Source organism: Heterocephalus glaber, unplaced genomic scaffold (genome assembly GCF_053883595.1).
Source record: "Heterocephalus glaber isolate CG9 unplaced genomic scaffold, H.glaber_assembly_v1.0 deba00000768, whole genome shotgun sequence".
NCBI lineage: Eukaryota > Metazoa > Chordata > Mammalia > Rodentia > Bathyergidae > Heterocephalus > Heterocephalus glaber.
Genome location: NW_028258162.1, coordinates 8,540,916 through 8,565,716, shown reverse-complemented (window position 1 = coordinate 8,565,716; position 24,801 = coordinate 8,540,916). Strand labels below are relative to the sequence as shown.

The 24,801-nt window shown below is 44.9% G+C and overlaps 1 protein-coding gene and 1 long non-coding RNA gene across 9 annotated transcripts in view; one reads left to right on the top strand and one right to left on the bottom strand.

Annotated features, from left to right (window-relative positions):
* Pip4k2a (phosphatidylinositol-5-phosphate 4-kinase type 2 alpha) overlaps window positions 1-24,801 on the top strand; it is a 150,439-nt gene that overhangs the window by 112,321 nt on the left and 13,317 nt on the right. For all 8 annotated transcript variants that reach the window (XM_004859922.3, XM_087207234.1, XM_021240483.2 and 5 more), the window contains 2 exons: window positions 8,569-8,715; window positions 13,563-13,601. In XM_004859922.3, the coding sequence (XP_004859979.1) occupies window positions 8,569-8,715; window positions 13,563-13,601 (186 nt within the window). The remainder of the gene's footprint in view (window positions 1-8,568; window positions 8,716-13,562; window positions 13,602-24,801) is intronic.
* LOC147829081 (uncharacterized) lies at window positions 12,055-24,781 on the bottom strand. The gene is made up of 2 exons (XR_015449667.1): window positions 24,138-24,781; window positions 12,055-15,737 (listed from the first exon to the last, which is right to left on the bottom strand). It is a non-coding gene; the product is annotated as an uncharacterized LOC147829081 (long non-coding RNA).

The following is a 24,801-nucleotide window of genomic DNA, read 5'->3' as shown; positions in this document are numbered from 1 at the left end:
AGCGTGTGTAGCTCTCGTCCCCTCATCGTCAGCCTTGTGTTCCCCAGATGTCGCGGGGAGCTCAGGGGACGCGCTGCAGCAAGCTTTCCTGCAGCTGTTCCTCCGGGCGCCGGAAGGTGCCCACACAGCACCTGTGTACAGTGTTCTCTCCCTCGGCCTCTCCCACAGCCCAGCACTTGGACTTCTTGCTCTGGCCGCCCTGTCTTTAGTATTTTGCTTCCTGTTTTCTGTCTCCAGACCTCTCTGCCCCATTCTGGGTAAGTTCCTCAGCTGTACCATCCAGTCCTCATTATTTCTTCCTGTGTTCTAATTTGTCACCTCGCCTGTCCAGTAATTTTTTTTAAAAATTTCAACAGCTATCTTTTTCATTCTCGTTTTCTGGAAGATTTTTCAGACTCTCCCAGTTCATCTGTTCCTGGCAGTTCTGGTATGCTCATCTCTGAAGTGCGTCCTTCGGTTCTGCACATCCCAGATAGTCCGAACTTCTGCACACTGTGGTGGCAGCCCTGTCTCAGGGCCACGACTTCTAAACCCACTTGACTTAGGGACCAGGTGTCAGCCGGGGTCAGCCAGGCTGCAGGGGGATGGGCACTCTGAGCTGCGGCCCCATGTTGGAGCAGAATTCAGGCTGCCGTGACTGTGTCAGCTCCCGGCAGGCCAGGAGTGGCTGCAGCTGAGCCCCCGCCACTGCTCCTGGTGACCACCTGCCTTCTCATGTGTTTGACGGCCTCGCTGAGCTCACTTCTTACCTTCAGTCTCTGAAGACCTGAATCCTGAGTAGGGGAGTTGTTTCCCAGAGTTTTGTCTCTACAGGAGGAAGCGGCCACTGGTGCCTCTGCAAGAGTGGCAGCTGCAGGCCTCCCCCAGCCCGGGCTGGCCCCTCGGGACCCCCGTCTTCCTCCATCCCTCAGGGGCGTCCCTGAGCAGCCGCTCTGCTTTCTCAGTTGTAGCAAAACCTGTCTGTGCTTCGGATACTTTGTGATGCGTCTTACAAAGTTATTCCATTTCAAATGGTATGTGTGGATCTTTTTGTCGCATGTAACAAATGGAATCGGAGCTTCAGCATTTGTGCTTACACAGACTCGGTGTTATCTCAGTACTGAGAATTGCTGTAAACACTACCAGGGACTATTTGTTCATTTTAAGCCTGATTTTCTAAAGCTTAAGAAAAGCACTAGACTTTTGTTTTGATACTTACTTAAATGTAGTCATCCTTATGACTTCTTTCACTTCAGAATTATTTTAAACCAGAATAAATTACTGCCTCGTAACTGACATTTATAGACCAGTATTCCAAAACAAACCAAGGCAGGAATTGAACGAAGTTTGGGTTTTTATTTATTTAGACATTCTAAAACAAAGCAGTCCACACTTTGGCTGGCTGGCTTCCCTCCCTCCCTCCGTCTGTCTCTCCTCCTCCTGTGTCCCTGTCCCTCTTCCTTTCTCCTCCTCCCTAACCCACTTTCCTCCTACCTCTCCCCCACCCACTTCCTCCCTTTCTCCTCCTCCTGCTCTTCCTGCTGCCTCCGCCTTCTCCTTCCCCTCCCCCCTCTATCTATAAAATAGCCAGAGGCACAGTAGGAACCACAGATAATTTAACCTTTCAAAAACATTAAATGAAACAAGATTTTACATTAGAGTATTAATTTGATGCTGTATTAAATTCCCACTTCAAGTATCTTTACAGAAATGAGTGAAACATGATAATAACAGCAGTTTCCAACAGCCAGAGCCCAGGTTCACACTGTCACAAAGAGATATACTTATCTGCTGTGGCATGTCACTTAGAACCCTCTGCTGAACCTCCACCAGCTGTGACTCCCTTAGTGGCGTTTCATTTTGCGTGAGAGGAGCTACAGATTGGGATTCATAGTACTTGTTATTCTTGGTGACTGCCTACAAAGCACAGGGAACTGAGATCTTGTGGCTGTTACATTTTATATTGTTTTTTGAAAGTTTGCTTCCATGATGTCAACTTGTCAGTGCATCACTGTTCTAACAAGCCCACAGTTTTACCACAAAAAGTTCTAAGGGAAATGAAGAAAGACAGAAAATTTGTCTCTATTGATAACACCAGGACCTGATTTGTAAGTGTATTTTTTAAAAGAAGACAGAAAACAGTAACAGCTGTTCATGTTGGAAATGTCAGTTATGGTCCAAACATTACCAGCAAATGCGAAAGTTTCCAAGAACACCCTTTAAAATAAAACAGAAGCCACTCCATGATACATAATGCAGGGAGGTGACATGAGGTCCCAGCAATGACAACACCAGAGTGAACGGTGTGTAATAAAACAGTCTTTAAAAATGCAGACACAATTAATACAGTGAGTAGAACACTGTGCAAATGCAAGCTGACCCAGGAATAACTGACTCACTTAGCTACATAGAATCACATTTGCTCTTTAAATTGGAGTCAGGACTCTGTACCTGTTCATATGAAAGCTCACTGTCGTTGCCAGCAGCATCCGAAAGCCACTGTTACAGGTGCCAAACAGCTTCCTTGATGTGTTCAAGAAGAGCTAGGCTGCAGGGGGAGTTTGCAGCCGCCCAGGAAGGTAGACATAACATGCAGCATTGTGCCAGAGAGGAATGCTTCAGGTGAAGGTGCCAGGCTTGGGGAGTCGCAGGGAGAAGCACACTTGGTGTCTCCTCTGACGTCCTCTTGCTGTCCGAGCCACACGGAATGACCATGTTGCGAAGGGTCAGCCCATCTGCAGCCTGATCTTCGTGGGGCCTCAGAGAGCCACGTGCAGGAGTTAGCCAACTCGTGCCTTCTGGGATGGTGGCTGCCAGGCTGCCCGGGGCCCAGCTGAGACGCTGACTTAGCAGGCAGGGGACATGGATGTTGACTGTGTCCTTTAGCCCGGACACAGGGACTGCCTGGTAGTGTAACAAATAGTGGTCAGTGAGGAAATATTTGTAACTAGGGGCCAGTTCTGGGGATCAAAGCCAGGGCCTACACATGCTAGACAAGCACAGTATCACTGGGCTGCATCCCCAAACAGTATTTTTACCTTTATTAAAGAGAAGCCCTAAGGATTAAATGGTTGCTTTTTCATTACAATCTGTAATTTAAGCCTGTAGAATAGAAGATTCCCTAAATTGTGATTGAATGAACAATGTTAGAAAGAAGTAGCTAGATGCTGAAGATATTTTTAAGAATGCCAAATAATAGATTATTAAAGAAAAAGCATGACATTGCTCTTACTATTTTCACGCATTGACAAATTATTTTATTAATTTTTCTATGATCTTTAAATTCTTACAAGGGAAGGTTCTCAGAGATGTGATCCTAAAAGTAACAAAAGGTAGAAATTTTTTAATTTTTTTATATTTACAGAAATAGTACCTCGTTGTGTAAGCAAATGCAGACATATGCAGGACTATTCACTTTTGGAAATGTATCTTATGTGGAGGAGAGTCCTTGAAACTAGGGGTTCCCATCATGTGTTTAAAAATAAGCCATTTCGCAAAGAGCATCTCAGGAACCCCTGCAGTGCTCCTGAAGTCCCCTCTGACTCCCTCCCTCCCGGGTCTTGCTCACATTGTTCATCTTACTCCTGGCCTGAGCCTGCAAGCCCTGCTCCCAGTCTACATGCATCACATCTCAGCAGTGTTATCCCAAATGTGCCTCCCAGGGTGAGAACAGGCAGGGAGGGAGGGAGTGGATACCCTCCAGTTGTCGTGTACAGGATCCTGCAGTTTAAAGTGAGCCTATCATGTATCAGCTTTGGAAGTTCTCAACTACTTGGGGGTGTGGGGAGAATTTTAGGTGTGCGTTCTAAACTCATGGCCCATGATTCTGTACTCGCACTCAGCAGCACATTGGTATTGCTAGAGTGGGGACCCTCCTGCCTCCTGTGTCCATGTTCACCCCGTGGTAACCAGTTTTTCTGAGGTTAACACCCTTAAACAACTGTTTTGTGACACCCCTCTCCCCCATTTGAGGCTGACATGCCTTCGATCCCTGCTTTTTCCTCATGAAATAGTCTTCATTCATGATGGTCATCATGAAAAAAGTCTTGAGTTTCCCTTTCATCGTAAATCACAATGGAGTTTTTTCTGCTTTAAAACCTCCAGAATTTTCATATTTGCAACGCCCAGAAGTAAGAGTCATGGTATTAACTATAAACTAGCAGAGAGTATGCGTCTGTAAGAAATATCTTGGACTGCTTTTTAAATTTGTTCCAGTCATTTCTTTATTCAGTAATCATTTTTTAAGTGCCTTTTGCATGCTAGGTCCTACACAGGACTGGAGATTTTAGGCTGAAAATAGACACCGTGCTCTCTTAGTGGAGCTTAGGTAAGACAGAAAGGCCCTGTTCAACTAATTGAATCCTTTGTGGGTGTGAAGCCCAAATGAAAGGTTGTTGACTGAACACAGTTAAATTTGGAGGTTAGTGAGAGAAATGGAGACAAAAGCAGAGGCCGAGGTGCCTACAAATGCAAGGAGTGAGGGACAGTGAAGCCCAAGGAAGTCCCTCATTGAATGGCACACGACCAAGAGAGGATTGGCCGTGGGGTGACTGCAAGGAGGGAAACCGGGAGAACACAGTGTTTGAGAAGCCCAAGAAGAGCATCGGCGAGGGCCCCGAACGAGAGGGTCATGGCCTCAGAAGGACTGAGGAGCGTCTGTCACGCTTAGCCTGAGGGTCATCGACCTTAATGCCAGTAGCTGCTCTTAGGAGGTAGGATGGCAAAATTCAGAGCTCAGTGAGCTCCAGAATGGAGGGAGGTAAACAAAAACCCCAAGTAAGGAAAGAGAGATCCTTTAAGAAGTGGCTGAGAGACAGACACTACCGATGAAGAAAGGTGTAGGGTCAAATAAGGGATTTTATTTATTTTTACTTTTTATTATAAAAATTTTCAAACCTACAGAATATTGATAGAAAAATCACTTAGATTTGACAACTGACATTTTTCCCTGTTTTCATCATTTGGGTTTTTTGCTGAGTTAAAGTAAATGCTAAGTATACCACGTCTTCTCTAAAGACTGTGCTTCTCAGAAACATAAATCTTACCACACTGCAATCAGTCCTTAATATCACCAAATACCTACTGAGTGGCATCAGTAGATGTCCCCATTTGCCCCCAGAATGTGATTTTAGCCGGAGCCGGTCAGGGCCAAGAGATTGTTCTGATTGGTGTCCGCACTGCAGCAGTGTTTTGCTTCTTGCTTTGCTTTGTGAGCGAATCACTAGCTCAGTTAAACACGGCCGAGAAGCTGCCCATGGAAGGGGAGGTTGGGGATCCTGAACTGAGGGCGTGACGCCCGAGAACCCAACCAGGTGGGTCCCAGGATGCATGGGGAGACTGATCTTGGAAGGGGGCCCCCTTCGGCCCTCCCGCCAGAGTGTGGGCAGGTGGTGGGAGCTCAGTGCATCTGCCAGAGAGATTTGGCAGCAGGAAGCTCCGGCTGGCCTCTTCCGGTGGTTCCACTCTTCCCCCAAGAGCCGAGCCCGAGTTCCCTGCCCTCTCGTTGGCCCCACTCAGTGCCTGGCGTGTAGTGAATGCTTAGCAAGCGTTTTTAAAGTTTGCCTGTGAATGAATGTGGACAGTGATGAACGCGTTTCAAGGGTTCAGGAAAATGGAGAAAGATCAAATTACAAATAACACTGGGATTATTTCTTATAATGCAGGTTCTGTTTTAAGAACTTGTAATTAACTTAATCATCACAAAAACCCTGTGGATTAAGTACTGCCATTACCCCTATTTCCAAATGCAGACGGGGAGGAGGTTCAGTACCTCACCAAGGTCACACAGCCAGTGAGTGGACCCTGACCGAGAGGGCCTCCGGCAGAGCCGCCATCGGAGAGGCGCCTGGAGCCGGTGCCGCTGAGCTGAGTCCTCTCTCGTTTGGAGGCCTTCTCCAGCTATTTGTATGTGCAGGAGGCTCCAGTGGCGCTGCTGCTGGTGCTGAGTGCATGGACAGCCACTCCTGCACCGCTGCTGAGGACTCTGAGGATTGCGTCATCCCTCTGTAGCTCCACCTGCGTGCAGCACAGTGGCCCCAGCCTCGGCTCCCGGCCCCAGCCCGGTGTTCCTCTCTGAAAAGCCACAGCACATTCTTCTCCTGGTGCCCCCTCCCAGAAATTGAGTTAATGGGTTGCATTTTCTCTTCTGTAAAATTTTGACTCATAAATGCATCTAAACCTTTGGCCCCACGATAGCTTGGCAGTACTGAAATCTAGTGGACATGCTTTTTTTACTTGTGGTTTTGTACATATTTATACAATCAGGGGCTTGCAGTTCGTGTCATCTGTATTTTTCAAGGTTTTCATCAGAGCCCAGACGTGCACCAGACCTTTAAGAATGAGAATTTGGAGATGCTTGCTGATGGGGGATCCAGTGTGATCTGGTTTTGTTGTGGTTGTTTGGTGTTGTGATTTATCTAATTTTAAAGGGAGAGATGTTGTAAAATATGATCTAAATGGGTGTTTTTTCCCTTTAAAAATAAAAGAAAAAAGCTGGTGAGTGATTTCCTGGGTAATCTTCAAGAAGGTTTCTTTAACATATTTGTCAACATGGTCGTGATTAGTGTCCACTGTGGCCCAGGCTGTCTGTGGCTTTGCAAAGAGACATTTTCCTACTGGCAGAACTTACTCAAGAGAGTCCGAGATGACAGTGCTCTGAGTGGAACGGCCAAGAGGGCCTAAGCAGCCATTGCCCAGGGCAGGGACGTGCTCTGTGGGCCTCAGATACCTGCCACGCACACAAAACACCTGCTGCAGTGTCTCCCTCCAAGCAGACCAGGACATAGCAGTGAGTGGGTTTGGAGCACAAAGGAAATAGATGTAACATTATGATTTCTTAATAGGGTTTTGCATGAAAATTAGTAGCAGCAGCATCTGCAGCTGGAAGTAGAGTGTAGTTGGTACACTGTATGGCTTCAGGTATTTTGACATTTTCTGTCATCCTCACAACCAGCTTTGAGGTAGAGATTTCAGTGCTCATGCTTTAGCAGATGAAACCAAAATGCCAAAGTGATTTAGTAACTTGCCTGGGATACCACAGCCAGCCAGTGGTGGCCCTGGGATGCATGCACACACCCCTCTGGCTCACAGTCTGCTGCCTTCCCACCCCGGACAAGGCACAGGGGCCTGCCGTCTGGTGAGGGCCATCCAGCCACTTCTTCCCGGAGCTGGGGAGCAGCCACCTTTCTGTTTCTTAGATCACACGTGAGAAATTTTCTTTTCAACCAGGGACTGTTTACCACCTGTTGTGCATTAGCAAAATGCAAGGCAATTTATTATGTTTTGAAAGGAGAGGAATAGAAAATGTTCCAGTCATCCGATTTCAAATAACAAGTAGGATGAAAGTCTACTCAGAAAATATGTTGAATTAAAATATATAGCTCAGTTACTGTTGATCAGAAAAAGGGGGCAGACGCATCTTTAAAATTTGTCAAAATTCTGAGTAGCAAAAATCAAATTCATCAAAATCAAACACATTTTTTTTTCTTTAATGATTAGGAAAAACTAAGGGCTTATTAATTCTTAAGATGATTAAATTTCGCCAGGCTTGAGTATTGATAGTGTTTACCACTGAAAAGCTTGACAAGACATTCTGATTTTTATTAAATGAGCATTGTTTTGAAAAAAAAAACAAAGCAGCATATGTAATTTTTTCACAGAATCAGAACTACCCAAAACATGACCATTGCCCATGGAGTGAGCGTCCTTGCAGACAGCTCTGTGTAAATACGCACAATGCACGCAGTGTTTACTGAGCTGGAATTATAGCATTCGTGCTGTTCATTAATCTGGAAACTTGACACATGTCATTGACATAAAAAGGCAGTTAGCATCCTCTTTCCCCCCATTTTAAAGAAAGGAAAACCTCGCTTTCCTTTAGGACCTCATCAGGGAGAAGCAGCTCCATCTTGTGGCTTGGAGTGTGCTCATCACAGACTTCCCGAGTTGTGTTGTGTCTTTGCAACCAGCACTGTCAGTGGTGTCAGCCTGGGATTCGTCCCGTAGACTGGAAACCAACACGGGCCAGAGAATTTCAGTTGCCTCCAGACCGGGGGCCCCTTCACACTCCTCCTGTAGACTGCTCAGGTCTTGGCAACAAAGTCTGAGAAATGGGAAGCCGAGGTGTCCAACACCAGACTCTGCGCTTTCCTGCTTAAGCCCGGCTCCGATGCTATCAAAGAAGCTGACCTTAGCGGCCAACTCACTTCCCTGAGCCACGTCAGATCGTCACCAGGGCCTCCTCCGTAGAAGATGGCGTGTAGCTCACCGAACAGGGAGCTCAGAAAGGGCCAGTGGCTGGGCTCCTCCTGCCGTGCACTATCATATCCACCTTTTCCGACTTTGCAGATTAGTTTAGAGTGTTAGAGGAAAAAGTATCTTTGGAGGTAAAGTTGGACTTCTCAGTCTGGATGCACGTGGTTAACATCCACCATCCAATGGGTGTACAGTGCAAATGTGGTCATTTTCTCTAACAGGCCTTTAATAGAGATTATCCCTTTGTATGAACACCAGAGGCAGAAAAGTTGTGTTTTACATCTAAATAAGCATGTTTTGATTGGATTTTCTTCTTTTTCTTTCTCTCCTATGCAGTATATTGTGGAATGTCATGGGATTACCCTTCTTCCCCAGTTCTTGGGCATGTACCGGCTTAATGTGGATGGAGTTGAAATATATGTGATTGTTACAAGAAATGTGTTCAGCCATCGTTTATCTGTATATAGAAAATATGACTTAAAGGTGAGCTTGACTTTACTAATTTTTGTTAAGTGAATGGCGCTTAACTCATCTATATATAAATGTACTTAATCTTAAAAATGCTTGGGAGATGCTCAGAGGTTAAAAGTACTACCCTAGGGGCTGGGGGTTTAGCTCAGTGGTGCCACCGCATGCCTCACGAGCACAAGGTCCCGAGTTCGATCCCTGGTACCGAAAAAAAATACTGCCCTTGCACCAACTACCAGTGCCTCCTTAAGCAGTGCTCACTGGCTTCACCAAGACACCTTTACGCATAGAGACATCCTGTGTATTTATTCATGACCAGCCCCCTGCCAGGCATGTTCCAACCAAGGGAATAATGTGATGAACAAAACAGGCCAAGTCTGCACACAAGGAGCTGATGTTTTGGTAGTAGAAGATGGGCAATAAGTAAAAGTCATTAAGTCATATAGTATATTAAGGAAGTGGTAAGTGCGGTAGTCAGAAATAAGGAAGAGGCAAGATACTGAGAAGATGACATTGGGGCCGACTTGAAGGAGATGAGAGAAGAGCTGAGGGAAGATTCCTGGCAGAGGGAATGGCCCTGAAACACCGTTTGAGCAACTTGCAGTGAGAGGGAGCCCTGGAAATTCTGAGAGCAGACTGACGTGATCTGACTTCTAGTATCACTGACTCGGAAGAATGCCCAAGTTAGAGATTGGCAGACTATGACCTGCCTGCACGCCAAATCCAACTCGAGGGCCATTTTTGTAAATAAAGTTTTATTGGCATACCATCATGCCTATTGCTTCTGTATTGTCTGTGGCTGCTTTTGCACGATAATGGCAGAGTGGAGCAGTAACCAGAGAGACTCTTATGAACAAAAAAGACTGAAATATTTTCCCTCTGACCCCTGGAAATGTTTGTTCACCTCTTGTCTTTGGCCGCTGGTCTCAAGATATTTTGGTTTTAGAACCCTTTTGCATTCATTATGTAGGCTGTATCCATGGATGTGTATGAGAAATTAATATGAGAAATAATAAAATGTTCATTGTAGTGTATTTAAAATAATAAAATTTCATGTTAACTTTTTATGAAAAATAACTTTTTCAAAAGCAAAACATAGGGCCGGGGATTTGGCTCAGTGGTTCTGCTACCTGCCTCGCAAGGGCAAGGTCCCAAGCTCGATCCTTGGTACCAAAGAAAAAAAAAAAAAAGAAGCAAAACATACCAGAACAGGTGGCATTATTTTGCATTTTTTGCAAATATGTATAGTCTGAATATGAGACAGTTGGAATATATCTGATTGTGCTGTCTATTGTAATGTTATTTGATTGAAATAAATTAAGAAATTTTGACACAAATAATGTAGGTAGTTGGAGAGAGGGGGTTAATAACTGTCAGAACCTTGATATTTCTTTGATACATTAAAATGGACAGTTGATAATTTCTCAAAGCTCAGTTACATTGTAGAATCTGAGATCATGTCAGTGAACTTTTTATTCTTTTTTTTTTTAATTCCCCCAAATACTTTACAGTGGTACCTTGGTTCACAAACTTAATTCCTTCCACAATTCTGGAAAAGATGGCCACATTCGTGTTCATCACCTAATGCAGAGTTCTCAAACAAAAATGAAATTTTGCCAAATGCTTCTGTTTGGAAACCAAATTGTTTGCAAATAAAAGCATTTGTGAACTGAGATACCGCTGTATTTTGATAAGTCAGGTGTATTTTCACTGAGAAGGTACAGTAGCATTTCCTTGCAGTAACACTCTCATTATTAAAAGACATTGGTCTCTGCATACACCAGCCTGAATGTACGATTTTATAGCCCCGCACTGTTAGAAGCATTGGTTCATTGAGTTATATAGCCCTTCAAATACTGACACATTTCATTATGTAGAACCAAAAAGCCAGGTGGCCCATGCCTGTAGTCCTAGCACTGGGGGCTAAGGCAATAGGATCTCAAGTTCAAGTCCAGCCTGGGTAATCTAGCAAAAACTGTCCTTAAAATTTAAGAAAGATTGGGGATGTGGCTCAGTGCAAAGGCCCTGGGTTTCAATCCCTAGTACGGAAACACATTAGCATCACCACCAGTGTCATTGGAGAAGTCGTGTGTGTATTGGAAGCTGGCAAGCTTGGGGCAGATACCAGTTTTCCACAATTCTGGTTTTCACTTGAAAACTCTCTTTCAAGTTTGTCAACAAATCGTGCCATTTGCTTCCTTTGAAATGACAGTACATAGCACCCCCTTCCGCAGCACAGACAAGGCTAGCAGCTTTGTTCATTGTTGAGCAAATATTTATCAGTTTCTCAGATCTGAACAAATACCGATTGTCAGTTCTTTCAAGTAAAGATGTTGTTTCATGAAAAGGGTGGCGAGTTCACCTCAGAAGTGCAACTGTGGCAGAAATGGTTCTTGAGAGACCGTTTCTTTATAAACAGAATGCTCCATGCACATCTCCTGCACTGAGTGGGTAGTTGAGCACTCCAGTCAGGACCTAGTGAAATTCGTTTCACTGCTTCATTCGTTCGGGGCATTGTTCAGGGATGCTAGGGCTTTGGTTTGGTTTGGTTTTTATCTGTAACGGCGCATACTGTTAGTACCATTTCATATCACTGCCTGATGTGGGCTAGTTGCTGCAGCTTCAGCACCATTATTTGTTGGAGTGTCCGTGTGGAGACCGAGACAGTGAAGACAGGTCATGTCTCAGTGTTACTGCCAAAGTACTGTGGACTCCACAGACCCCAGGATTCTGAACCACCCTTCGAGAACTGCTAGTCTAACTGAAGGGAGCCACGTGGAGTGTGGGCCCCCAGCCAGCCTCGGCCTGTTGTGCCCAAGTCCTGCCTGCAGCCATTCTGTTCTGCTCACTCTGCCCTGGGTGGGGATCCCAGCCTCCTTGGGGCTGTGGCCAGCTCAGTTCTTTCAGGTCTGACTGTGACCGATGAAGCTGGTTTGGTGATGCGTTAGCTGTGAGTTGTGGAACATTTACGAGCCTGTTTTTCATCTGTTAAAACGGATGATTTTACCCGAGTTTGGAGGGCTCGGTGCTGGGGTTAAATGAGAGGTGTGTGCGTCACCTGCAGCGGAAGACACAGCACGGGGGCCTGGCTGTCACCCTGTCTGCTGCTGTGCGCTCCTACTGCTGCTGCATGTTCCTCCTTCGAAATGCGTAAGACCCTACCTCTTATAAGTAGGCGCCTGGTAAACATATCTAGGTGTATATTGGATATGGTTTTATTTGCTTTGCATTTCATGATTTCCTCCCCCTCTTCAGCTTGTAGAATCGATACATTCTGTTCCCACCAGTGCTTCCTCTTGTACACGTGACATCATTTCATGGCTCCACCTCTTGGTTTTAACCTGCTAACCTTACTTTTCTATTTTTAATTTTTTTTCTTTTTTTTTTTTTGGTGTTAATTTGAACTTGGCTGAGTCTTTTTTCCCTAAGCTAGTGATCTGTACTGGCATAGAATTGAAGCTTTCCTGAGAATCAGAAGTAGGGAGAATTATATTGTAGGAGGGAAAATGTGCGCAAACCCACAGCTCAGTTAGGAATACAAAGTAAATAGTTCTTCCTGTGCCCCACAGCATAGACAGTGTGCATGCACTACAAATGCCCCTTCCTTAATTTGGTGGACATGGTCAGGAATCACCACGTGAAGGAAACTGTTTGTGGCCCCTGCTCCGGAGGCACCAAAGGGAAGAAAATCGATTGTTGAAGGCGACAGGTGCTGGGCTGGGCACATTGTGTGCAGTGGCTGTGGAATGGTCCTGGGGTCTCCCTCATGGATGATTCCTGTCGGGCAGATGCATTTGCGCATAGTGCTCCCCTGCCTTGTCCCCATGAAACACTGAGCCTCTCCTCCAGGCAGTCATCAGGGTCTCACAGCCTCATTCCTGGGGGACCCAGGCCTGGTCTTGACCTCTTCCCCAACAGAAGCAGCTTCTTCAGCCCCAGAATCTGCACGTGTGACTCTCCGGCTGGGCACAGCCTTATCCACACCCGAGCTGCCTGCTGAGAGCTAATGACAGTGGGCAAATTTTGATCTCTCTGCCAATGGCTAAGCTAGGAGCTGCTCTCACTTTGCCCAAGTCAAATACAACTTTCCTTTAACGATGGACCAACTTAATTATCCCAGGGCAGTAGCTGTCTAGTTAAGAAGTGGTCAGGTTAACAAGTAGCTCCACTGACCCAGCAATAGCTCAGACATCAGAGGGAAGGAGACCAGTAACTGGCTGTGATCCTTCTCCACCCACTTAGTAAACGTGAAGGACCAGAGACTAGGTAGTGGTTGTGTTAGGTCGGGTATTTAGCAGTCCGCTGGACCATTTACTTTTCACCTCTTCTTCTGAGTTAAACTCTTCCACAAAAAAAGTGTGTGTTTGAACTCTGCCCTCAAAGCCTCCCTGTCAGCACGTGAGGTGGGTGCATCCATCTCTAGCAGCCCAGAGCTGAGGCACTTTTGAAAACCCGTGAGGTGTGGACTAAGCATTGCTGAGGTACAGGCCTGCGTTGTTGCCCACATTTCTTCTTTCTGCTCAGCACGGGGCCTGGCACAAGAAAGGTTCGAGTGAACAAAGTGGCTCTCTGTGGGAGTGGTCAGAGTAAGGGGTCAGAAAGTGTCCTCACGGGACTGCTTGGGGGATGGCAGGAGAAAAGTCCCCCAGTGACTGGAACCAGAGTGGGCAGTCGGAGGAGGGCAGGGCGTGGCCACATCTGGAAGACACACCGTGGGGAAAGGACACTGTGTGTCCCAGCAGCCCACCAGGTGGCCACTCCATTTGTCTCTTGCTGTGCTGTCCAGGGCTGTCTTCATGACATACTCATGTGAGTCCCCCGGCCTCATGTGTGCACATTTTTATCATTTCTTTGTGTTTCAGGGCTCCACGGTGGCTAGAGAAGCGAGTGACAAAGAAAAGGTAAGCACCATGATGCGGGCCTGAAACCTCTGCTGTGATTCTTTATCCTCAGCTTCCACCACTGTGTTTCTCCCCTTTCCCTGCAGCTGCCCTAGTGCGAAGCACACTCTGAACTGCGGAGTGTTCTCCTTCACTTCTCTTCCTCAGACCACTGAATAACGAAGCAGTGATTAGCCATAAGTGTGGCTGGACGAAACATTTCTCACACGGCGCACTCTGAAAACACAGCCAGCTGCACCGTACAGTTAACAAAGATGGCGGCCAAGGCTCAGTGTGGCCTGCGGGCCAGAGAATGGGTCCCAAGGCCACGCCCCCCGCTACTAACCACATATGGCCTTGGAAAAGGGCCGTGGCCTCTGTAAAGACCATCTTCTCTGGCTTCTATAAAATGCTAAGACGCAATTGGAATATTTTCTTTTTTAAAAAGTGAGCATTAAGAGACCACCTCTTTTTATCTTTTCCTGACCTGATGGGCATTATGTCATATTTAAATCACATTTAGTTTCAAGATTATACAAGATTATAAACAGTCAACTTCAAGTGTTGGTCTGAATGAGAATTGGGGAAGTAGCTTCCTGTATATAAAGCTAAACCAACTCAAAGCAACATGTGCTTCCATGCAAGGTACCTCTGGGCTCCCATGTATTCCCCGTCAGCTTTGTTGTTGCTGTTTTGCAGGGCCTGGGTCCAATCCGGGCCTTGCTATCTGCCAGGCCAGTGCCTGACCACTGAGCTACGCCCCCAGCCCTACCCATCAATTTTGTAAGTTACCCTTTCTTAACTATTCTGTTTGAAAACTGACCTCAAGAGTTTCTATTTTGTTTTGTTTTTAATTAAATTCTTTTAGGATGATATCATTTGGTTTCTATTTGAATTTTACAAATTTGAGCATCTGTTTTCCTTTATGTGCTGCTTCAGGGCTTGGTGGTTTGGATAGTTCTTCTTTCAGAAGGCCATCTCAGCGCCTTTGTGTTTCAGATGCTCCTGGGGAGGCGCAGGGAGAGGAAGTAGCTTGCAGTGTGGAGTGTAGGTGTAATGTAAATTGCCAATGAACAGAATGCGCCTAGCCTGGCCATAGGACATCTCCTCTCTCCCACAGTTTATTTATAATCTAGAAACATTTTTTCGACTGTAATAGATCAAATAAAGCATATGAATGAAGCCTAACTCTTAAAAAAAAAAAAAAACCCTCAAAAACCCAACATTTTAAAGTCTTTCATTTCTTTTTTCTGCCAACTTTCAGGTTTTCTTTCCAAGAGTTAATATTTTCGACTTTAACACAAAAACATACCAGTTTTTGTCTTCACAAATAAAACCGTAAGTGCTGGCAGAGCAATCACTGGTACCTCTGGTTCAAAAAATATTTTTTCTGCCTTTTAACCTTTTAGAGATGAAACTAAATGATTTGCAAGAAGATTATTTTCATTACTATCACTATGTAGTGATATTCCTTGCAAAATGATTGGTATAGTGCAAAAACAATTTTTGGAGATTACATTGACATGGTAATCTTAATTAGTTATTAGTAATCACAGTTCTTACTTTTTAGGTTTTCTTTCATTGGAGTCATTGTAACTGTTTTAATTTCCCATACTTTTAACTTGTTGATGACAAGTTTTGAAACTGTCATTTCAAATATTTAGTGATATAGTGCCGACAAGTTCCATCCCTTGGATTTCAGCTTGACACATAATTAGTGCAATTTGCATTAGCATAATAATGAAGATGGAACTGAAAGAAATAAAGAAGTTATATTCTAACAATAATGGAATCACTTTCATGGCAACAAGTATCAGAACATGCATGTAGAGACGTCTTGAATTTTTTTTAAAAAGGGCAGAACAGTGCTTTTAAAAAAAAAAAAAAAACATTGTCAGATTCTGACAGCTGCTATGACTTGTTTTATTCCTTAATTCTTTCCTTTCTAATGGAAGGGCATCTTCCATTCATGGCTTCAGCAGTTTCGCCTCCTCTAAATGAGACAGAGAAATGCGAATCTCCCTGGTGGTCGGTCCTTTCACAGCTGCGTTGCAATTCCAGTGTGACATCAAATTAGTAATTATAGCTGAGCAGCCTGGCTTCTTACAAATGACAGTCCTAGCATTCTGCCAGCTAGCAAGCTTCTCAGCAGGGAATCTGGGGAAGTAAAAGAAAACAGAACCAGACTCACTTGATGTCTGGGGCTTTGACCTGACTCCCTAAAAACCCATGTTCTCCAGAGAGAGTCCTGGGGGTTTCCATAAATATCCATTTTGCTCATCATTCTGCACAGTTCTTCCCAAAACTCATGTCTGATTTTATTAGGTAAAGTAAAGCCTGTGTAATGGAGTCGGGTCACAATAAGAAGATTCCTTTCAACACACAACCTTCTCCCTGGAACCCATTTGAAAGAAAACAGCTGCCCAGCAATTGGCATTTGTGTAACTATATTGGCAATAATCATTGTTGACACTTTGATAATGGGCTACAAAAAGCCTTCTTGTCGATTCTTATGCATTGTAAATTGCACTAGCAATTAAGCAACTGTCACCAACTCTGACATTTTACCTATTACTGACTGAAGGTTTGGCAGAATTAATCATTAATACCCTCACATCTAAAAATGCTCTCCCAAACCAGTCTTCAACATTGCTTTTGTGGTCTTTAAATTGTAACAAATTATAATTGAGCACTGCCCCCTCTGGTCCTTGGGCTGCAGTTAAAGGTGAGGAAGGAAGGGCAGCCCGACTGGAAGGTGCAGAAGGCCCAGTGGTGTGTCCTGGAAACCCTTAGAAAGTGCTTCCCTGGCTCCTGTGGGCAGTGGCCAGCTAAGGGGAGATTGTCCTGGGTTGTCCACCCTCAGTTCCGTTGAGGCTTTAACCTCTGTTAAAATTCCTCTTCTCCCAGGATGGCTGGAAGTCCCTTCCCTTTGCTGGCCAGCATTAAGCACACCTATCCCACCACCCAGAGTGCAGGGCCAAGTTTCCCTCCAGATGGAAGCGAGGAGGATGTGGGGTAAAGACACCAGACAGAAGGTTAGATCCGAGACCTAGCCCTAGGGGGAAGTGGAGAATCTGTAAAGTTAAAGAATAAGGATTTGACTTATCATTGGCTCTCATGCTTTAGTGTTTACAAGAATCTCTTGTTTCTCACCAAGCTTTTTTGGACCTTCAGAAATTCCTTCAGCAGTAGACTGCCCTGGGAAGAGCTCTGGACTTGATGTTCACTAAAATCCAGTCTGTTCTACATAAAGGTTAAGGTGACTTCCATTACTGAGGGAAATCCTGCTGCTACTGATAGAGTAAGTCGTCTGCCTGTCATACCAGCAGGTGTCTGAGCAGGCCCTAAGAACCCGTGTGCAGTGGAGTGTTAGTCGTAAAGAAGAAGAAATTCCAGTCACGTGTAGGAAGTCAGGTAGATCTTGCGGCTGTTACGTGAAATAAGTCAGACCCAGGAAGGTAAATACCACACAATTTCTTTTAGATGAGAAACCCAAAGTAAAATTTGAAGAGCAGAATAAAGGAGACAGGAGGAAACAGAAGTAGACTTTTCGGAGATGACCAAGGGGACCTGGAAAAGGGGAAAAGCTGCTGTATGTGTGTTAATTCCCCAAAAGGAATACAGTTGTTCTGCATCACAAACCTATACTCCCGAGATTCTTAAGCCGGGTGTTTACTATGAGAGAAGTCCCTGGAGGGCCCTCCCCTCCATCCAGGGGGCCAGCCTGCACGCGGTCTAGAAGTGGGGTTTTCCAGCTTCGGGTCATTTGGGGTTTTTCCTGACAGTGCTCATGGGGTGTGAAAGAAAAGTCATAGCAGACTTGTGACATCTTCCGGGTTTTCATCCAGATGCCAGCACTAAGGACCTTGGGCTTTTTGACTCGCTGGGTGAAAATGGTACATAAACTCAGTTGCCGTAATCTTTATTTCACTGAAATGAACTTAACTCAGTATCACAAGCACACACGAAACAGTGCAATTAGATACAGGAATTTTTTTTTTAAGCTAACACCTTTTACTAACCTGGTTCTAAGAAAAGTTGAGGTGGAGAGCAGACATCTAAAATTTAGTGTGTGGCCTGAATTTGAGCGAAGCTGCTGTAGACATAACCCTTATAATAAAATAATGGTTTTCACTAGGTTAGTATTAAACAAGAAACAGCCGAATTTAGCAGACTTCTTGAGTTTGTTTAGTAGTGATTGAACCGAGGGCCTTCACACTGAGCTATAGCTCCAGCCCCGCCTACCCCCTTGGATTTTGAGATAGGATCTCACTAAACTGCCCAGGCAGGGCTTGAACTTGGAATCCCCTCCTCCGATCTCCCTCAGTGCTGGGATCACAGGTGTGCTCCACCATGCCCAGCTTGGAATAAACCTATGTGGAAGGCCCGATTTTGCATAGTTAACTGTCACCTGAGCGTACTTGGGGAAGCAAACCAAGTTGTCACCTTTGACATAGCCTTTTAGAGTTGTGTTCATTAAAAGTATGACAGAATTAGAAAAGAAATCAATTCCGTGTTTTATATACTAGCTTAAGAATTTTAGAGAAAAGAACCAGCTGGTCTCACCAGCCGTAACAGATTTAAATGGTAGAATTACAGTAAAGCTTATCCAGTTTCATGCTTCCAAAATAGAGTGCTGTTTCACAAGTTGTTGAGGTATATTTTTCTTTCCATGTTGTAAATGCAGACAAACATCCAGAATTAAAATTATGAAACTCTCACATCTGGATGCTGGCCACAGACATGTACCTTCTTACTGTCTTTATTATGGAAATCAGAAGTCAGTAATGACCTGCTAGGCCATTTCCCAAACACGGTGCTGCTGTTAAAGAGAGTTGTTACATGTACTCTTGTGAGAAAACACATGTTATCTTTGCTACCTCCTTCGTGAACTTTATTCATAGCTGCTCATTTGCCTTTTAGTGTATCAAATTTGTGGCTTAACCTTTTGGGGAAGCAGAACTGATTTTATGGTCTCTCTAGCATCTATTACCCAAAGTTGACACCGCATATATGATATTAGTCCATCAAATTATTTTTATCCCAGGATTACCTACAATTCTGTCCCTTACAGAAATACTGCTGCAGTATATTTCAACCTCATGGACTCTTAGTTTATGAAGGTTTTTTTGGCAAGCACAGTGAGAGGACTTTATTCTGCTTAACAAGTTTATGTGAGCTTGGAACAAGTAGTAAATGAGGAGCACAGGCAGTCCCTAAGATGCGACAGTAATTACGTACATATTTTTTAAGTTGTGCATTCAGCTCAGAGTGTTATAGTAAACAGCCCATCAAAGGGACACTGGGCAGCAATTTTTAACACTGAGGCCTGCAATTACATTTTTTCCCCAAATGACTTAGCAAAAAAGCACATGAAACAAAAACTCATTTCATCCTAAAATACAAGTCCTTTAATCACCAAGTACTCTGATATGTATTATCCTTTGCATTGAAACCTTCTGGTGCCAGAATCCTGTTTGCATTAAAAACTCAAGTGTGACTGGGTGCGTTTCATCTTCCCAGTAAGGTTTCTGTCCAGACAGAAACAAAAACTTAGGAACTTGTATCCTCTACTTTGCTGTTAACAGACATTTAGAAAACAGTTTTCTCTTTTTGTATAAAGTGTGAAATGATAAAATCAGTCTTTTGTTTGTACTGTGTGTGTGTAAAGTTACGCTTTTGACTGTAGTTATAGACCTAAAATGTGTGAGGTTTTAAAAATTTGTCATCTAAAAGTTGATTTGATTTTTTAATGTCACTAAGACAAAATTTCCTTATTATTTCTGCCTTTATTAAACCATAAAACACTGTAGTTCTAGACTCCATACAGACCACAGAACCTAATGAAATGTGTGTATGTGTACTCCCATTTTTTGGTAAACACATTTGTTTTGATTTTGCTTTCAGCAATTTTGCAAAAACTCCTAGTAATTTGAAATTTTTAAGTATCAAAGTGCTAGGTGAAAAGTATTTTTATATTAAACAGAAAGTATAGGGCTGGGGATTTAGCTCAGAGGCCCTGCGCCTGCCTCGCAAGCACAAGGTTGTGAGTTCCATCCCTGGTACAAAAAAAATGGAGGTTCCACTTTTTATCTTCTTTCTCCCCAGTTCCACCATGAAGCAGGCAGAGCCCTGGGTCCTCTTTGTCCCAGGAGATTGTGTAATTCCTCTTGGGTACATCCTGGTTCCACAGTCTTTGCCTGTACAGCCAATCATGGAGACATATATTTGTATACTTGAGAATACTAAACTTTGTAGCTGTTGTGAATATTTTTAAATCTCAAACCCCTGGCCAAATCTGACCTTAGAGACCACTTATATCTTTTGTTGAACCCTAGGGAATAATAACTAATTGTTTATATTCAGAGGCTTTTATACATTTAAGAAGTGTCCATGTGTTGGTTATCTTTAGGCTGAGGACCATGGAATGCACACTGGACTCTGTGTTCATTTGTCTCTTGGTTACACATGAACATTTTGACCATGACCTGTATTGTTACACAGTATGTTTCTTACTATTGAATACAGACTTTTTGAATTTTTTATTCGTACACATTTGCAGCACTAATGATTATTTTCATCGTGGGGAGCTGGCACGTGGACATAATGTCTTAATTCTTTTTTCACCCTTTTCCTTTCCTTCTCTCCCCCATCTCCTGATTCCTTTCTCTCTGGCAAAAGATCCATCTACCTAGTTCCTAGTATCTATCTTTTATTCTCTGTTTGTATTTGGGGTTTCTCATGGAAACCACAAAATATTTAAGGCTCATGTGTCTGTGAAGAGTATAAATTTGATGAGGAACAATTTAAAGAAGCCAAAAACTTCACATGAGGAAGTAGAAATGTTTCTAACGAAACCATCTTCCTTTTGCAACTCACAGCAAGTTGAATGTTCAATGAGTTCACTACTCCCTCGTATTTTGGTTATACAGTATTTTCTGGCTACTAAGCTTTCAGTTCCTGGATTTTTGCTTTAGATCAGCAAGATAGCATCCACTGAATTACCCACTGTTATAATGTGCTGAGAAAAACTAACCCATGGAAAATTAAGATAAAAGTCAGCAAATTTTTGTCTTTGGCTATATATATACACACACACATATAAAGTCATTAAATTTTATTCCATGTACATAATAAATATCATAAATTTTAGATACTCTATTACCCCACAAAAGTTAACTTACCCAGTTTTTATTATCATGCAGCCACGTTTTATTCTCATTTGGCTTTCAGGTTTTTAAAAGGAAAAAAAAAAAAAAAGGTATTTTCCATGAGATTTTCTCCTCTAGAAAAAGCTTCTGCAGAAGATCAGTTTCTCCAGCCAGAACTTGCAGCTGAAGTACGGCGGGGCGGGCACAGAGCTGGACCAGAGTCCCGGAAGCAGCAGCCTCTGGCCAGTGTCAGCGCTGCGACACCCAGTCGGGCCCCTTGTGGTCCCCCCCAGTGAAGCAGCGACCCTGGCTAGTGTGCCCTCACTAACGCGCCTCAGCATACAGGCCAGTGTGTAGAGGCCGTGTGGGACCCCTATGAATGGTAGGTAAGCCAGAGACCAGAGGAGACTTTAAACATGGTGTGAGTCATCCATAATCCATAGCCTCTTTCTAGAGCCTGTTTCTTCAAACAGCCAAGAAGGAAGAAATCAAGGGAACAGACAGCTCTTACTGCCCAAGTACTGTGCGCTTTCTTACATTTGATTCGCACACACCAGGCCTGTTGTAGGAAGAGGTACTGCCACTTTCCCACTGCGAGGGAAGGAGTTTGTGCGATGAAGCTGCCGGCCCTGAGCGTGCAGCCAGTCAGTGTGAGACTACATAGGCTCATTTAGGGGAAAACCTGGCTCCGGATTTACCTGGGACAGACTCTTCCCTCCATCCTCAGCCCCTGACGGCCTGTCTGTTGCCCGTGTGGGGCACCCGGACCGTCACGTGTGGTCGTGGCACCCAGGAGCCCAACTGCCGTCCGCTTGACATGGCCAGGTCGTGGCCCACCCAGAGGCACACAGCCGGACGCCGGAGGAGCCGAGGAACAGCCGGTGGCCTGGGCCGGGCGAGCAGGAACGCTGCGTCGCTGCTCTCCTTGGGCCCCAGTGAGGACAGACGTGAGGCGGAGCAGGGAGTACAGCGAGCCACCCCAGGCTCCCAGTGCCAGTGACGGCCTGGGGCCCCCCGGCAGCAGCCGGAGCTCGTCATCCCTGCGCACCCGGGCTCAGTGGCTTTCCCACTTTGAGAAAGAAGGTGTTTCTAATGTAAATGCCGCTCCTGATCACAGGTAAATTGCAGTTGTTTAGGGAAAGGTAGCAGTAAGGTTTTCTTGAGTGAATCATTGTCAGCTGACTTAATCTTGAGCTAGTTTATTTCTAAAAAACATTTTTTTAAGAAAGTACTTTGTACGCAGCCTCTCAACTTGTAATCCCAGTTTTAAATCCCTGGAATTTGCTGACTGCTCACATGGGTGGTGGCGCCCCCACCACTTAGGTGCATCCCCGGGATTCGGGCTGAGTTCTCCACTCAGCTGTCCTGTGGTCCCCTCAGGCTGCCGCGTTTCCGTCTTAGCTTGTCAGGGACCACTGTGAGACCTGTTCACCTGCATGGCCTTCGTTCCCTTGGTCCCTGGCTGCGGATGGGAAGGATGGGGAGGAGCGGATGACAGTGCGCAAAGTATGCAAAGTGATCCCCAGGTCGTGCTGGGCTCAGGACCACAGCTGTCTGTCCCTTGGGGTGGTGTCACCTCAGGAGGCAGCCTGGAGAGATTCGGGAGCTGGCTCCGGGTCCCTGGAAAGGAAGGGTGCACCTAGGATGGGAACCTGGGCTTCCTGAGGCCCCTCACACTGCCTCGGGAGACGCTGGGAGGTGGGTTTCTGTTGGCCAGGTTGGATTCCTCTCACTGCAGCTGCCCTGCTAAGGGCCCGTCTTCGCCTCCTGATCCTTCAGTAAGCCCTTAAGTCTCTTAACCAATTCACTTGCCCTTTTTTGAACTTGATCCGATCTAAATGTGTCCCGAGTGCCTGTGAAGTGCACAAGGGAGCATAGTGATACAGTACAGGGTGTCCAGAGTTTTATGAGGTAGGATTAGACTTTCCCCGTCACATGAGGCCATTCTCTGCTCGGGTGAACCTGAAATGGCATCCGTCTTCATGAATGTGACTTGTGTTACAAACACATCTGCCACGTGTGATTCACTGCCTTGTCTGTGGTCTGTCACCTCCGCCTTCAGTGCTCTCGGTCGACTCCCCCCCCCACGCACATGTGCGCACACACGCGCACGCGCACACCCCCCCCCCCAACATGAGCTGTAGAGTGGAGGTTGATATCGGAATCCTTAACACCCCCAACCCCCAAAACACAGCTACACAAAAACAGCCAAGCCGTCTGCTTGAGGAAAGCACCCCTTTCCCCGGCCCCTCATCCCTTCTCATTTGCTCCTAATTTTGTGAATTAGGACAAAGCTCTGAGTTTTGTTGACATCAGGAACCTGTATTTCATCCACTTAGACCTCTATCCTGTTTGCAGTTCTAAAGAGAAACCTTGTGCTCTGGCGTGATTGACATTAATGTTATTGTGCTGTCTTCTGAAGGAAGACATTTAGGATTCATATTTATTGCATTTTAAAAAAATTAGGATGTAGTTCAGTGGTTCTGCTGCCTGCCTCGAAAGCGCAAGGACCCGAGTTCGATCTCTGGTACCAAAAATAAAATAAATAAATAAATATTATTGACAGATTTAGGGAGTTGGTCTAACAAGGCCCATCTTGAATTTCTGTGAAAAGTGACATTGCGTTATTTCCTGGACTTCATGACCCAATTAAAAGTGTTTGAAAAGATCAGTACCCCCCTAGAATCTTATTTATCTTTCTGCCCTGAATACTCATGCTGCCTTATTTTCTGTGTATTTGCTATCATGTCTTTCTCCCATACAAGACTACAAAGTCCTTCAGAGTAGAAACTGTGACCCGCTCACATTGGCGTTCCTGTACGTGACAGTAATGCAATAAAATGCCAACTGAGTCGAATCTTTGAATTTCTGAGCATTGCTACACTTACTTTATGAAGGTAGTTGTTTTGACAGTAGCCCTAATTCAGAGTTGTAAAATGGTTGAAAGTTTCTTTTCTCAAAGTTAAAATTAATAGCTATAGCCACTGGTTTAGAAGTGCACGGTACATGCACTTGTGTATAGGTGGATGTGAATATTCCCACAGACACGTTGTAAACTGGGAGGAGAAATTGTGTAGCTCAAGCATTTGAAGGGTGGCTCAGTAGATCCACCTGGGTTGTTTCCTTAGATCACACTTAATGGAAAAAGGACCAGTGAGGGTTCATTATTATACAGAGAAAGGCGGCATGTCACCATAACATACTGCCTTTTACCTCGCTGTTTTTTTTTGAACTCTTGCAATCCAGATCGCACCAGGTGAAGTGGAATAATCCACACTGCCCTAAAGGTAGCTGCCTGTATTATTCCGTGTGCTGCAGCACGAGCTCAGATGTCCTCCGCCGCCGTGCTCCACACTGACAGTCACCCTTTACTTTGGATTGCTCAACCCAACTGCAACTTACTCACCAGTCACCCTCGGGGTTATTGGTAAAGGATAGAAATTTTCATCTTAATGCATTTTGTGATGCGGCTTTTTCCTTTGATGTCCAAATGAGAGCACAATTCCCTTCTTGGAATGGTGAGCAGGAGGGCTCAGCAGGACAGATGGCGAAGGTCTGGCTGCACTCCCTCCGACTCAGAAAGTAGACGTGACAGCGGTTGGGGCTTCTGTGAGACAAGATAACGTGTTATTTGTAACCAGAATTGGGCAGAGGCAGCCCAAGACTTGGCTAGGGATGGAGTTGGGTTGTACCAGTGAGACAATTGTGGGTTCCCAACGAAGAATTCCAAGAATCCAGATTCTATAGAGGCCTTCTTGTAAGAGAGTAAATCAAACAAAGCAATAAGGTTCATTCTTGTAAAAAACATATGACAGACGTGTTATAACACGGGGCCTGACTCACCCCCCATTCCTGTGGAAGGCTTCCTGCCGTCGCAGCTCACTGGTGCCCCCTGGTGGCACTCGGGCCACCTCGCACTTCACTGCCTTGAGAACTCAAGGGTGAACAAGGGCAAACTTTTTTTATGAAGCCTATTGGTACATTTTATGTACAGATTGATCACACTCATCATTGGGTACTTGTACCTGTACATGCAGTATCTTGGTTCTTCTTCCCCATTCCCCTGCCCT